Raw genomic sequence first — 13,680 nt, forward strand, 5'->3', positions numbered from 1 at the left:
AGATCACACAATATTTTATAAACATTCAAAAAACAGTAAAATTGTAATTTTGATTGTTTATGTTGATGACATCATTTTAACTGGTAATGATGAAGCAGAGTTAGCAGCCCTCAAAGAGAAACTCGCAAAAGAATTTCACATTAAGGATCTGGGAGCCCTCAAGTATTTCCTCGGAATGGAATTTGCAAGATCCAAGGAAGGTATATTCGTTAATGAGAGAAAATATGTTCTTGATCTCCTTGGAGAAACAGGTATGCTTGGTTGTAAGATGGTGGAGACTCTGATCGAGCCTAACTTGAAGTTACAAGCTGCTAAGGCTGAAGAAGTCAAAGAGAGGGAACAATATCAGCGACTTGTCGGGAAATTGATTTACTTGTCTCATACGCGGCCTGATATTGCCTTTGCAGTCAGCATGGTAAGTCAGTTCATGCACTCACCAGGGGCAGAGCACTTTGAGGCCGTTTATAAGATCTTAAGATATTTGAAAGGAACTCCAGGGAGAGGCTTACTGTTCAAGAAACATGGACATCTTCAAGTTGAAGTATACACAGATGCAGACTGGGCAGGAAGTGTTACAGACAGGAGATCAACATCCGGATACTGCTCCTTTTTAGGTGGGAACCTAGTTACATGGCGGAGTAAAAAACAGAATGTGGTAGCTAGAAGTAGTGCAGAAGCAGAGTTCAGAGCTGTTGCCCATGGAATCTGTGAAGTAATGTGGATTAAAAGAATTCTTGAAGAATTAAAGCTTTCTCACCTGACACCTATGAAGGTCTATTGTGACAACAAAACAGCTATATCTATAGCTCATAATCCAGTTCTACATGATCGCACAAAACATATAGAAGTGGATAAACATTTCATCAAGGAGAAAATCAATGCTGGCATAATCTGTATGACCTACCTTCCAACAGGTGAACAATTAGCTGATGTGCTAACGAAGGGACTACACAAGAAGCAATTTGATAAGCTGACTAGCAAGCTGGCTATGGAAGATATCTTCAAACCAGCTTGAGGGGGAGTGCTGGAAATTTGTGTTAATGCATATAATAAGATAGTGGCATATGATAGTGGTGTTGGTGGTAGATAGTGGCATGTATAGAATATGATAGTGGTGTTGGTGGTAGATAGTGGCATGTACAGAATATGATAGTGGTGTTGGTGGTAGATAGTGGCATGTATATAATATGATAGTGGTGTTGGTGGTAGATAGTGACATGTATATAATATGATAGTGGTAGATAGTGGTAATATATAATATGTAAGTGGCATATAATGGGTTATAATGATGTTTGTAATATCTCCTATATAAGGAGTGTCATTTGGTCTTGTAAAAAAAGAAGTTTTGAATATAACAGAAATATATTCCTTCTTCCTCATATTTTCGGAGTTCTTCTTCCTCATATTTTCTAAGTCTATATATTGTTTCTTGCCTATTCATTGGTATTGCTATATTTTTAAATTTATGTATGTGTTTTTTTGTGAAAGAAAGAAGAGGAAATACCACTTGAGCAGCCTTCAACGAGAGAGTTAGACTTCTCAGACTAAGAAACTCTGAAATTTCACAGTTTCTACGTTTGAAAAACAGCTTAGTTTTACAGTTTTTGCGCATAAACCGTAAAAGTTCAGAAACACCCTTCATTTTTTAATCAAATTCACTGGAGTTCTCTCTCTCTGTCTCTCTCCATTGCGACTGTTGTGACAACTTCCATATTTTCATCTCCAATTTGACTTAGGCATTGAAGCTATTTTGTATACATGCTGAAACTGCTTATCAATTACTGATGAGATTTCTTTCCAACTTTGAGTTCACTTGCTTCCTATATTTCAGGTCTTTCAATTCAACTTTGTTGGCAAAACAATGTCGGTGCCTTCTAAAGTCTCCAAATGCTTTCTGGGCACAAACAAGCAAAGGTCATGAACACCTGTCCCCAGAGGTCACGTACTAGTGGTGTTGGACATGGACATGCACAGAACACACTCCGATTAGGAGTTGCTTTCTTTCCTCGACAAAGTTGAAATGGTTGGTTGGGGAATTTGGAAAACGACAAATAGGTGACGGGGAAAATGACAACTTCATGAATGACAAATAGCTTTCCTTTAAGCATAGATTTCAACATTTCATCTCTGAAACCTCAAAGGCTGCCTAGGACACGGGTCGAACATGCTACAAGAAATGTTTCATATATATATATTTATTACAATCAGACAAATGGGAACTCGCAATGGAATTGTTGGCACCTATTGGGGACATGTAGTGTCCTATTAAAAAAAATTATATATATATTTTCATCATGCTAGCATACGCAAGATTGATGAAATTGATGAGAATAAATATATAATATTTAAATATATGACAAATATATTTTGCACATGTATCTTGTGTACCGTATCTTACATTTTAAAAAAATTTACATGTCTGCATGTTATGTACCTATTGTGTTATATATTCATATCCGTACTTTCTTAGGTGGCCAATCATGTGTTTGTTGAATATTTGAATTTGAACCGGAAACAGTAGAACGCATTTTATTTGGATGATGCTAGTGGACTGTATTTTATTTGGGTGGGTTCAATACATTTTCTGAATGAGGACTAGCCATTTTGGATTAATAAAAAGTTGTGTTTTATTTACACATTTTCAAAACACACTGCAAAGTTGTCTTTGTGATTATGCTCAAATGGTGAGTCGTTCAAGTTCTACCCAATGTCTGAGTTTGCGTTCCTGAGATAGGTCCAAATTGTTGAAATTGGTCCCTGGGCACAACACAAATAACCTTGCCTAGGATCGTTTGTTGGTTCTGTGAAAAAAAAAAAAAAAAAATCACTTTATATCATAAATATATCAAATAGACACTACATTGTGTTGCAATAAAAAATATCAGTTTGAGTTATAATTAAAAATTCCAGTTATAGTCAATAATGCATTGATGTGTACCTCTCATATAACATTCGATTATAACGAAAACATCAATTTAAATCATAATCGAATCAATCCCATATATCCTGGTAACATAATCACAAATTTTGGAATAACTTTTCAAAATTACGGGCATAGGATGCAAAGCAAAGGTACAAAACTCATTGGCTTGTCCTCTTCAAGCATTCAACTTTGCTGAGAAGTTATAGAAGTGCTTTTGCTTTACCAATGTTTATAGAAGTGCTTCATATCATAGCTTTTTTGTTAGCATTGATTCCTTAGAATTGGCTTGCTTTACTGACTAGTCACATTCAACAGTTTAAAAAAGATTACTGCTATTCACACTTGCCTAAATTTTTTGAACTTCTTAATTTTTAATTTTTCTTTTATCATCATTTTATTTTGAAGTGAAATTACATTAGAATACATTATTTAATGAAAAACTCACCTACCAAATAAGAACTGACACTACACAATATTGTACACCCACCCACACCTCCACCTATATGTATTCCACCTTTCTAACTTTAAACCTGTTATTCTTCGTAACCAATCAATATAAACCCTAAATCTGTTACTCCTCATAACTATCTTAAACCTTGAATGTATTTTCTTCATTACCATCATAAACCCTCCTGAACCAGAAACCTTGAACCAGAAAGCTCTTAGCAATGGAGGATGATGCTAACAATTCTGATGAAGTTGGCGTTCCATTGATAAGTTTATCTGTTTTGCATTAACATTCTCAGTCGTTTTTAATTGTTATTGTTTTGTTCGAACTGTTTGGTACTGGTTTGCCAACTGTTAAGATTATGTTTGGTAACACAGTACTAAACACAAACATCTAATCAAGAGATGGGTTCCAAACTATAATGTAGATAGTCGGTACTGTTGAATTGAACATGACCTTTATTTTTGGCATTGGGGTGCCGAACGGTTCGATTTTTGTATCTTCAACATCAGATTATATTTTTCGTGAGGGTTTTTCCTCCTAAAACCCCCTTTTATGTCAAAATAAACCAAAAATAAAAATGTGATAGGAAGAAGAGAGGCAATGTTGTTGATAAGATGGAGAATTGGTATTTACCTGAGAGGAATTTTTGATGAGTTTTCTGCAATGGTGGACAAGAATTTCTTACGAGTTTTTTGACCGTATTCTTTGGACACCATTGAGGCAATTCTTCCTTTCATTGAGAGTTGATAGGAATTTCAATGATGGACCGTCGATACAATGCTCTTCACTGAGGTAATAGTGTTTACTGATACAATGACCGTTGGTATTCTTTTCAACCGGAGATGGTCGGTCATCAAAAGGAGGAGAGAGGGTATTCAAAATTAGGTGTGTATGCCTTGGGTATGATAATATTATGAATAGAGATAAATTTGATATTAAGTGGGGTGTCTAAAGAAATCTCATTGAAATTTAGGGTTTAGAGTGAGGGCTCAAAGAAATGGGAGGTCCAAAAAATTTAGGCAGGTGCTAATAGCAGCCCTCTTAAAAAAGTCATGTTCCTTTGCTCCTTTTTGTTTTTTGAATTTTCACTTTTTTTATTTTATAATTTTGTCTTTAATAAATTTTTTAATTGTTTAATCTTTTTTTTTTTTTTTACTTTTTAAAATCACATAATTTAGATGCGTTTAAGAAGTATAACATTTGTGAAAAAATTTGAAAAAAAAAAAATTCACCGTGACAAAAAAATACATAAATACCATTTTTTTTTTCTTGTGAATAAATTACACTTACCTTTCTTGAGGTTTAGAGAAAATAAAATAAATCCCACAGTTTTGACATAATTACATTGAGTTCCTTTGAGATTTTAATTCATATAACATTTAGCCCTATTTTCATCAATAATTTGTTAGTTATATGTATGAGAAAAAAATGATATAGTTATATCTTTTATACGAAAATGTATATTTTACGTTGTTTATTTTTGTATTTTCGCATTATTTGAATTAGTTTCGATTTGTTTAATTTTACTAAAAAGGAAGTCAGTATAATTATTTCAAAATTATATTTTTTCCAAACCTTTGGACAGGTTAGTGTCATTTACCCTTTCTAACAATTTTCTTCCCACCAAATTAATTTTTTTAAAATTTCAAAAGGAGTGTTAATCTGTTCTTATCCCTCTCTTAACTAAACCAATCACTTCTTAGATGAAGCAAAGAAAACTAGATTTTAAGATCATATTTGTTTGGCTCTTTAGAAAAGAAGATTGGAATAATAACTAGTAGGATATATTTAAAGAGTGTTTGGTTGTAGACATGAGTGAGGAGATTAACTATTCTTTTGGACTAGTAATCCTCCCAGTGGTAGGACTAACAAAGTCATAGCAGGGTTGAGATTAAAAATTGAGTGAGGGGATTAATGCAATTTTAAATGACTTTTAAGCAAAAATTATATTTTTTAGAATAAAAAAATAATTATAATATTAAAAAATACTAAAACTTAAAAAATATTAATTTTATATATTAATACTATCTATAGTATTGTCAATCCGGTACTGAATAAACAAATACTATTTATCTTATATCTCCAACTTAATACCACCATACTAATAATTTTCTTACTTAATTTTACCGTACTCTTAATCCCCTCCATCTTATGAGCCAACCAAACGTGGCCTACACTCATTCAAACTTCATTCAAAAGCTAAAGCTAAAGCCATCATCCTCATCTTCTTATCCTGCCCCATCTTCGAAGCCATCTTATTCTTCTTGTTTCGCCATGGCGGCTTTATTTGAGACAGTGTTGGTTTCTCAGGCAGCGGAAGAGGAGGAGGACTCAATTGGCACCACCAGTGTTGAAGTTTCTATGGCTACATCTATACTTGTAATTGTACTTTCAATGGGTATATTTTCCATGGCTGTATCTGCTGCACTACAGGTTTCAAGAGCACTCTATAACTACTTCACTCGTACTGGTTAGCTCCCTCAATTAATTCTTCATCATCATCATCATCATCATCATCATCATCATCATATATAAATAGATCTTGTGATTTAGTAGTAAATTTCATTTCATTTCGTTTCATGGCATGATTTGATTTGCATTGATTTGTTGTAGAATTACAAGTTTTGCGGAACTATGGAAGTTAATATAATTGGAATCATTAAAAATTTAGGCCTCGATTGTTTTCAGAGCTAGAATTGGAATCCTTAAAAATTTAGGTCTCGATTGTTTTCAGAGCTAGAACGAAAGGAATTGATAGTGAGGGGATTAAGTAAGATTGTGTTTGTTTTGATGATAGTTGTTGGTGTTGTGATTGTTAAATTATTTTTATATAAAATAATAAAACAAATAAAAAAAATACAAAAACATTAAACATTAATTTTCAAAAAAAAAAAAAAAGGCCAACATGTAAAAAATAAAAATAAAATAGAAAAAAATAAAACAATGATTTTTTACTTAAAAAAAAATACAAAAAATTAAACACTAATGTTAAAAAAAAATAAAAAATGCCTAACATGTAAAAAATAATAAAATAATAAAAAAATAGTCCGGCGGACTATTTTTTTAATACCACCTCCATCTCCACCTCCTCCATCCCAATCCCCTTTATAAGGTTCAATCTAATTCGGACTTGCATCTCAATCCCCTCCCCAGATCTGCAAACAAACACCACATGAAATGGGTCCTACCTCTATCCTAATCCCATTCCTCCCTCTATACCCAAAACAAACGGGGCCTTAGGGTGAACTACAAATGCACTCTCTAAAATTTGCTTGAAATATGGATTGTTCGCTATGATTTTAGAAATTACAAATACTACAGAGAGTGTATTACAAATACCGTATTGTCAGCATTTTTTATTTAATAAATTAACTAAAAAAAATAAAATTCCTAATTACTTATTTATAAAACAATAAAACTATTTGAATTGTTAATTGAGATATATTTTTAACGTCTATTAAAAACTATTAATTGCCTTGATAATTTATTAATAAAATGCGTCATTTGTTATAGGACTAGAAACTTGAAGGGGTAAAATGTAATTTCTAAAACTACACATAAGGTAATTTGTATTTTAAACAAATCTCACGAAGTGTGTTCGTGGTTTATCCTAAAATTTATGCTTTACTTTAATGCTCCATTTGTCTTAGCAAAAATTATTTTCTTATGACATTTTTTTTTTAGGTTTTTTACACCACTGATCCCTCTAATTTGAGTGAAATTTTACTTTGATCATCGTAGTTTTAATTTGAATAATTTGGTCCTTACACTTTCAATTTTGTTACAATGTGGTTCCTTTGTAATGAGTTGTTAACACTTTCAGTTTTGTTATAATGTGATTTCTCTGTAATTAGTTGTTAACATTTTGAACGAAAAAAAGTCATTTGTAAAACTAGAAAGATAAAAGTGGAATTTAAAACAAACTATAGAGACCACCAGTATAATGAATATATTACACCAATGGTACCTGTAATTTGTTTTAAATTTCATTTTTGTCCCTTTAATTTTACACATGGTCTTTTTCCGTTTCAAATTCTAATGGTAAGTGATTGAGGGATCACATTGTAACAAATTAAAAGTATAAGGATCAAATTGTTCAAATTAAAACTATGGGGATTAAAGTGACACTTCATTTAAACTACAAGGAATAATTGTGTAATTTACCTTACTCTTTTTAAAGAAAACATTTTATAAAAAAATCCTATTATATTTTTTTAAAAAAAAATATTTTCTTATATTTAGTTACGACTTTGAATTAATCTACTAATAAATAGTAGTGGTGGTGAGATAGTGGCTGTAAAGTGACCACCTCATGTGATGTGTTCCGCATATATGATTAGGTTGAGTCCGAAAGCCCTCTTAGCCTAATTAATTATATATCAATCACAATGCATAGTGGTCAGAAGTAACTTAGTTTTCCATGTTGTTAGGTTGTAGAAATTTTGAATTAGCACTATGTTTGGAAATTTAGGAGAGAAAAGAAAAGAAAGAATTACTTAAGTTATAAGAGAAAAGAAAAGAAAAGAAAATAAATGATTGTGGTTTTTTGTTTTTGTTTTTGTTTGGATAAGTAAGAAATGAAAGAAAAGAAATGATTATGATTTCTCTTCTTCTTATTTGGTTAGGTTTCATAAGAGAAAAGAAAAGAAATTATTTTATGTTATATTACTAAAATAACCTTTTTATATTTTCTATCATTTTATTTCTTTTATTTTTACAGGAACAAAATTGGTATTATAAAAATATTAGTTTCTTTTCTTTTTCAATCTCTTCACTGTTGGGAAGATTGAAAATGAGAGTTATAAGAGAAATGAGTTTCTCTCGGTTTCTCTTCATTTCTCCTCATTTCTCTCCAGTTAAGCTATCCAAACAAGTAAGAGAAATACATATCTCTGTATTTTTTTTTGTCTTTTCTTTCCGAATCACTCAATCCAAGTATAGCGCAATGCCTTCATAGTGTGTAATGTGAAACACATTTTTTGTGGAATTAAAGTCAGCAAATTATTAATTACAATAAGGAATCATATTCTCTCTAGTCCACAGTGAATAGGACCGTGCTGCTCGAGGAGGAGACCAATGCAATTAAGATATTGAGTTACAATGTTTTGTTCAAGAATCACATGCTAAACGAGAGGATGGAGGCTTTGGGTGAAATAATTCTATGTCATTTGCCAGATGTCATTTGCTTTCAGGTACCATGAAGTTTCCTTCTTGTCCCAAAAGTCATTAGACCTATTTAGTGTAACTTATTGTAAGTTAAAAATTGATAATAAAAAAGTAGAAGTCCAAAATATCTCCTTCCAAATTTTTGAATAATAAGTTTTTTTTTTTAAAAAAAAAAAAAAAAATTAGTTTTGCTTAACAAGTTGTAAGTAGAAACTGTATTAAATAATCTGACAAAAATTTTCAGAATAGAAAAAAAAGGTTATGCACAACTTAAATAAGTTATACCAAACAGTCCTCGTAGACTAAGGACTTAGTATATCTAACCATTATATTACATGTAAGATTGCTTCCATATGACCCTTTTCACATATAAGATTCTGTTTTTGTTTTTTTTTTTGGGATAATTTTAAGGCTCTGCAACATGATAGGAGACTCATACATTAAACTGTCTTTATAAAATAATTATCATACTAAAGAGTTGATTTGAGAAGTGACTTTTTAATCAAAATATACAGTGAAAAAATTAAAGAATTTGGAAATAGTGAAATCGAAACCATTTTTCTGTGCAGGAAGTTTCACTGGAAATTTACTCCATTTTTGAGCAATCCGAGTGGTGGAATAAATATAGTTGTTCAGTTTTGCATGAAACAGTAAAATCGGAACCATTTTTCTGCATTCAGGTAAAAAAGCATTGTTCAGGTGAAAGTTCTTTTATTAGTATTTTTTGATAATTTGTCTCGTTAAGGATGTTTAAAGATTCAATTGAGGGTAAATTACACTTTACACTCCTATATTTTGTACAAAATCTCACGTTGATTTATACACACGAAATCGTAATAGTCAACTCTCTACACTTTTAGTCAAATTTCACTTTTACACATAAAATCGTGACAGTTAATTCTTAAACTTCTGGTCAGTTGTCAATTTGCCTCTTCTGTTATTCCATTATTTAATTTTTTAACAGAATCTAGTCATGTAACAAACATGTGACTACGAAATGAGAGCAAGAAAAGAAAATCATTCTCATTTCCCATCAATATATACTTTGTCCCTTGTGATAAGTATGTGAGAGTTATATAATATATATATATATATATATATACACGTGTGTGCATGTTTGTATGTTGAAAATTAGGACAAAGAGATAAGAAAGTAGAGTTTTTCAAATAAAAAAAAAAGTACCAAAGAAGTCGAAAATTCTGCTACTATAGAAAATAAAGTTTTATTATTTCAATTTTTGCAAAACCCTAGATTATATCCTTAATCGTTCACAATTTACGTTTTATTTTAGCTGAATACAATTAAAATTTGATGTAAATTTTACGACTAAATGTGTATAGACGGAAAATTTGGGTGATTTTTCTCTTTTGCTATCATTTTATAGTAATTTGCTTGTCACATTACTGACTTCTGTTAAAAACTTATATGATGAAATAACAAAAGGAAGACATTAACACTTGACTAGAAGTACATGGAGTTGATTGTTACGATTTCATAAGTGCATGGAGTTAACTGTCACGAATTTATGTGTAAGAATCAAAGTGGAATTTGATCAGAATTGTAGGATGTTGAGTGTCACGATTTCATATATAGGGACTAAAATGAAATTTGGTGTAAAGTGCAGGGTGCAAAGTGTAATTTACCCGTTCAATTGACTTTTTAAAAGATTAATTTGAACAAATTACACCTCCAAAGATACTTTAAAGTGCAATTGATTGACCTAAACGATCTTTTTGAGCAAATTGCTCATTGAAAATTTATTAAAAGGTACAATTGATCACCTACAAGATGTTCCAAACTATCTTTCAAGGGATCAATTACACTTGTGAACATTTTTCATAGAGTAATTTGCGTCAATTGTTCTTTCAGAAACCAAGCAAAATGACAAAAGCCCTTTATGTATATTTTAAATTTCACATGTCATATGTAGTTGAGCAAATTACCAGTGAATTCCATCGGCTTCATAGCCTTCACAAATTTTGGACCCCGGAAAAAAATTTCTATGGTTGAGATTGAAGTTTGTCGGGGCAAACCATTGGTCGTTGCCACTAGCCATTTGAAGAGTCCTATTCCTGGTGATGATCAGATGTTCAGCAAGAAACGCACAGCACAGGCAAAGGCGGCCCTTAACCTCCTTAAAAATTATCCGAACGTGATTTTTGGCGGCGACATGAACTGGGATGAGGAGTTGGATGGAAGGTTTCCTCTATTAGATGGATGGGTTGATGCTTGGATAGAGCTAAGGCCGCGTGAAAGTGGATGGACATATGATTCTAAGTCTAATCCAATGTCTAGGTCTCCTATTAATAATCCCTTGCAAAAACGGCTCGATAGGTTTATATGCAATCTGCAGGACTTCGAATTGAAGAAAATTGACATGATTGGAACAGAGGCGATACCGGGACTGCCACGTGTCCTGCCAATTGACCACTATGGCCTACTCTTAGAAGTTCAAAGCAAATACTAATGGTTTGCCTAGTAGAAAATCCCAGTAATTAAGTGTAGCTAGCCAAGGCAACTTACTGGTGTGTTTATATATGTAGTCTATTAGTGTATGATCTTGTTATATGTGCACTTCCTGTTTTGGTGATATTTGGTACATGTATTAATTGTTGGAACAATTTTTTTTTTTGTGTATAATAAATAAATTGAAATAAATCAGACAAAAATAAATAAATTACTTACAGAATTTATTTTATCGAACCGAATAAATAATTAAAAGATCAAGTGAGTGTGTGACACTCTATCCTTAAGACAGATTCGTCCCGCTACGGTGCTTACGGACAAATGATGTTTATCTTTCAGGATACAATGATCTTCACAAATTGTAGTAGCACTCCAAACAATTTGTACGGCGAAGTAAACTGTGTTCTATACTCTCTGAATTTTTCTCTAAAATTAGAATGAAGAATAATGCAGTGAAAGAGCAAAACCGGGAAGGAGATAGATTTTTCTGGATGTTTTTGATGATGTTTTCGGATGTAAAACACTGCTGGAATAGGCCTGGAATTTATAGAACTGAACAAGTTTGATTTTCAAATTGAAGAGGTGTGTATTTGAAATGAACATGCGTAGTTCACATTTCAACAGAGATGCAAAATTGTTTGATCTGTCCGAACTGTATGAATTTGTCAAAAACAGTGCAGTTTCAAATCTGTGTAACTGCAGCAGTTTCGAGCAGTTTCAAGCGGTTAATCTGTTAAAATTTCAAACTGAAGGAGGTAAAATATAGACAAAAAATTAAATTCAATTTTGGCACACAATTTTGAATTTAATTTCATTAAGAATTTCTGGAAAAAATTGAAATAAATTTTGTCCAAAAAATTAATATAAGAATCGACCCGACTCACAACCCATACCTGCACTCGGCATGGCCGGCCAATGGAACGGTAGCGGCGGCTCGCGCACGTGTATGGTAGTTTGAGACAAGGTTCATTTTGTTCATAACTTCTCCATTCTACAAACTTGGGGTACCCCTTGGGGCCCAATCCAAGTGTTGCCACCTAGAACTTATATACACACATAAGTTCTCTTAAGTTTCCAATGTGGGATAACCATTTCAAGGAAACCCACATTTTACTTTCTTCAATTTCCTATTCCACGAATCCGAAAACGACATCAAGTTTCCATTCACTCATAATTGGTTTTGACGAACCGTCTTCACTGGGTGACTTGCCATGTGGCTAGGAACACGTCACATCTTTGGACCCACCTCAAAAGATGTGTGGGACCCTCTCTATTTTGAGCTCAAAGTTGGCCCAAAATAAGCCTATAAAAAACCAATTTTCCAACAATCCCCCACATAAATGGAATTTGACGGAGAGAAAAATGCAACAACATGATCTAATTACAGAGAGTACAAAAATTAAAAATATTCTGCAAATGATAGGTAGTTTTTGGCTTTGAACCTTCCCTTGTGAGACACTATCGGATTTACTAGCTAACCAGTGAACATGATGTTTTGAACTGTTCAGCCGTTTGTGTAAACGAAGACAATAGAACTCACACAGTATATTACCAGACACAGTTTAATTCTCACTATTGTGTTCATTTTGGCCCTGAACAACCTGGTCTTTCATGAGTGCTCTAAAGACTTGTAGCCCTTCACAAATCTCATAGAACCGGCCCAATTCACACTTATATAGGTGATTCTTATGAAGAGTATCCTACCATACTCCACTAGGTATTCCTAGATAAAAGAATCATTAAAAGTATTTACTTAACCTAAAATGTTGCAGACATCACTATTTTATCATAGAAATGGGTTAGAGTTTAACTTCCTAGTGATCCTTATGAGTCATACACAACTTGGTTGTCCTTTTGAACCTAGATATTGGGATCTCCAGTCAACTAGGTGGGTTTCCGTTGTGGTAACTCTTATTTAATAGGCTTAAGTCCCATCTCCATCGATGAATTCTCAACTAGCTCTCTTGCTAACCTTTTAGTTAGTGGATCCGCTATGTTGTCTTTAGACTTCACATATTCAATGGAAATAGTTTCATTAGAGAGTAATTGTCTCACGATGTTATGTTGACGACGAATGTGTCGTGACTTATCGTTATACATATGACTTTGTGCTCTACCAATTGCTGATTGACTATCATAATGTATGCATATAGCAGGCAGCGGTTTTGGCCATATCGAAATATCTTCAAGGAAATGGCGAAGCCATTCTGTTTCTTCCCCAACTTTATCTAAAGTTATGAATTCTGATTCCATAGTAGACTTAGCAATGCAAGTCTGTTTGGAAGATTTCCAAGATACAGCCGCTCCACCAAGAGTAAAGACATACCCACTGGTAGATTTTGAGTCTCTAGTATCCGATATCTGGTTTGCATCACAGTATCCTTCAAGTATTGCTGGATACCTAGTATAATTCAACCTAATGTTATGAGTAAATCGGAGATATCTTAGAACCCTTATAATTGCTTTCCAGTGTTCTACTCTTGGATTACTCGTATATCTACTTAATTTACTTACTGCATAGGCTATGTTTGGGTGAGTGCAGTTCATCAAGTACATTAAGCTTCTAATAATTTGGGCATACTCTAATTGAGAAATACTTTCTTGTACATTCTTAGAAAGAAACATATTAACATCCATAGGTGTTCTAGTAAGATAATCATCATCTTTGCTGAAT

The 13,680-nt window shown here is 32.7% G+C and overlaps 1 protein-coding gene across 7 annotated transcripts in view; it reads left to right on the forward strand.

The window, feature by feature from the left end:
• LOC114259073 (uncharacterized) overlaps positions 1-11,217 on the forward strand; it is a 45,711-nt gene extending 34,494 nt beyond the window's left edge. The window contains exons 1-6 of one of the 7 annotated variants that reach the window (XM_082888259.1): positions 4,040-4,166; positions 5,685-5,844; positions 8,095-8,247; positions 8,418-8,566; positions 9,110-9,220; positions 10,471-11,217. In XM_082888259.1, the coding sequence (XP_082744385.1) occupies position 8,247; positions 8,418-8,566; positions 9,110-9,220; positions 10,471-11,007 (798 nt within the window). In that variant the 5' untranslated portion in view covers positions 4,040-4,166; positions 5,685-5,844; positions 8,095-8,246 and the 3' untranslated portion in view covers positions 11,008-11,217. Of the gene's footprint in view, positions 1-1,831; positions 4,260-5,423; positions 5,845-8,094; positions 8,248-8,410; positions 8,567-9,109; positions 9,221-10,470 lie in introns of those variants that run through there. The other 6 variants (XM_028199076.2, XM_028199073.2, XM_082888257.1 and 3 more) reach the window with 6 other exon arrangements.
• The last annotated feature ends 2,463 nt before the right edge of the window (positions 11,218-13,680 follow it).

Source organism: Camellia sinensis, chromosome 9 (assembly GCF_055761805.1).
Source record: "Camellia sinensis isolate YWXY chromosome 9, ASM5576180v1, whole genome shotgun sequence".
Taxonomy (NCBI): domain Eukaryota; kingdom Viridiplantae; phylum Streptophyta; class Magnoliopsida; order Ericales; family Theaceae; genus Camellia; species Camellia sinensis.